The sequence below is a fragment of the Alosa pseudoharengus genome, unplaced genomic scaffold (genome assembly GCF_046254945.1).
Source record: "Alosa pseudoharengus isolate Yale_2024_CS ecotype anadromous, Long Island Sound unplaced genomic scaffold, YU_APseudo_1.1 YU_APseudo_1.1_scf_21, whole genome shotgun sequence".
NCBI classification, from domain to species: Eukaryota; Metazoa; Chordata; class Actinopteri; order Clupeiformes; family Clupeidae; genus Alosa; species Alosa pseudoharengus.
Window position 1 is genome coordinate 4,813,035 of NW_027468674.1, and position 2,500 is coordinate 4,815,534.

At 49.0% G+C, this 2,500-nt stretch overlaps 1 protein-coding gene across 1 annotated transcript in view; it reads left to right on the plus strand.

Annotated features, from left to right (window-relative positions):
• Positions 1–360: 360 nt before the first annotated feature.
• LOC143138686 (cerebellar degeneration-related protein 2-like) overlaps positions 361–2,500 on the plus strand; it is a 22,250-nt gene continuing 20,110 nt past the window's right edge. Inside the window, exon 1 of the mRNA XM_076299105.1 lies at positions 361–439. Coding sequence (XP_076155220.1) covers positions 361–439 — 79 coding nt within the window. The remainder of the gene's footprint in view (positions 440–2,500) is intronic.

Below are 2,500 nucleotides of genomic sequence, written 5' to 3' on the forward strand. Positions count from 1 at the left end.
GGTGGTCGGTGAGATGGTCTGACAAAAGAAAGATGCTCGCGTTTAACGGAGCCGTTTAGTGCATCAGTGCGGCCGGCACATCCGTGTTAAAAGGCAGTCTGCACGTCCGATTAAAACGGGTTTTCCCTACTACTGCAGTCGCTGCATACGGGCGATTCCAGTCGGTTTTCGGAGGTTAACGGGTGAGTGACGGCCAAAACAGGCCGGTGTGTCAGCAGAAACAACATCAGCGCGAGGCAGTGGGAGACGGCTCTCTGCACGGTGGGAGTGTTTACTTAACGAATAACGGAGACAGAGACCGCAGGGTAGCGGTAGCTGCTGCCTTGAGCCGGCGACTTGTCAGCGGAGATCTGGAGCCTGATGCTCCGCGCGGACAGGATGGACGAGTTTGAGACAGTGGAGGACGAGCCGTGGTACGACCAGCGAGATCTGGAACAGGGTAAGTCTGGCCTATAATACCGGGTAGGCTACCAAGAACAGCGACAAAGCGTGCTGCAGGTGACGGTTGCCAGTAACTCCGTATGTCACTTCAATGATGTAGCGCGCGCGTGTGTGTGTGCAGGCTATGTGTTTGTGCGCGTAGCTTACATCTGTCCGTCCTGCACCTGTCTGTCGCACATTTGTTGTGCCAAAAAAGAGAGGCTGAAGTCGTTACTGCGCGGCCCAGCTTTTGGGCAGATTTGTTGGACAGGAGATCAAGAACAAACCTCATTTCTCAACCTCATTTTGAAGTTACACTCATCCCGTGTGACAGCCTTATAATAAACACACGTTATCGTTGAGAAACTGATGTGTTGGTTGTCATGCAGAAGTAAGTGGCCAAGTGTTGTGCGATAATAATAGTAGCCTAATACTAAAAATAAAATATTTTTGTGAAGAAAATACCACTTTCACTCTTTTTTTGTTCAGTACGACACAAAGAGCACAAAAGCAGGCAGTCTCTCTCGCGCGCAGCCCGGGCTAGAGAAGAATGATGTCATTCGTTCGCTCTCACTGACAGCTTATTCATAGTATTAGAGCTCGTGCACAAAGTCAGCCCATGGCCCGCGACGACCAGCCGCAGCACGTGCCGTGGTTTGCACACGCCAAATCATATTACTGTTCTGTCTTCTCTTTCCCTACTCATGCCTTTCTCTCGTTCACGAGCTCGTCGTTTTCTTCTCCCGTCCCCATTCATCTGCTCACAATAGGCGCTCGTCTTGTCAGGTTCATCCTCACGGGCCAATCAGGCTACTTCCTCCCCATCCGCGAGGACCTGATTTATCACGTCTCACGGGGACGGGCACATTCATCATCCTGTTGGTCACCCCTAATTTTACGTCTGGGAGTGATCGATCAAATTTCCCCGCGTTCACCCGTGGCCTTAAAATATGCTGACTTTTGTGAAAGCCGAGTTACAGTCACACCGCAGGTTCCCAGTTCCCATGACCTCCAATGAGGTGAAAACAAGAGGATGTAGTTCCACAGAACCCCCCCAACAGTCGAAAGTGACACCCTCATTGGAAGGTGACACTAGGCCTACAATGCTGTATCAGCCGTCTAGTCGCCAAAAGCGTTTCAATTGGATTTAGCGAAAACCAAAGCGGAATGCCTGAGACCCGTGTGAAGGCGACGCATTCGGGATTCCTGCCTTCTGTGGAATTTCGCAGACGCGGATATTTAGAACAATGGGCCTTTGGCAGATTCTGAGAGGAATGTTTGAGAAGGAGTGAACGAGCGCTCCGGTGTAGGCTAGACAACAACCAGCGGTTTTTTTCCGCGCTGAAAAGACATTCTCCCAAAACTGAAGAGAAACAACAGGAACAGTCCCCAACCGTCAGGTGTGTCAGTGTCACACAGTGGTGTATTCTGCGTGATACGCAATACAGTATACCCACTATACATTATAGACAGTATACCCACTATACAGTATACCCACTATACATTATAGACAGTATACCCACTATACAGTATACCCACTATACATTATAGACACTATACAGTATACCCACTATACAGTATAGCCACTTAAAAAGCATCACCATCTCAGTATGCCCACTTAAAATGGGTAAGGATAGGTATTGACATTTGGGGTTGATCACAGTATACCCACTAGCCTACAGCTAACTAGACTACCCCACAGTATACCCACTACAGCTAACTAGACTACCCCACTGTATACACACTACAGCTAACTAGGCTACCCCACTGTATACACACTACAGCTAACTAGGCTACCCCACTGTATACACACTACAGCTAACTAGGCTACCCCACTGGTGTCGGAGCTTCTGTAGACGGCATGATGCTGAGCAGCAGCTCCAGCATAAAGCTGCTCCAGTGGCAGTGTGTGAGTCAACAGAAGTAGAATCCCATAGTGGCCGCGTCAGAAAGGGAAGGCAGAGGTTGTTATGTGCACTGCAGTACCCTATCTGCACCATAGGGGATCAGGGGCAATATTATTTTTAGGCAAAATGCTGTGTAATAAAAAGCATCCATTAAAGGACATTATAAGAGACTG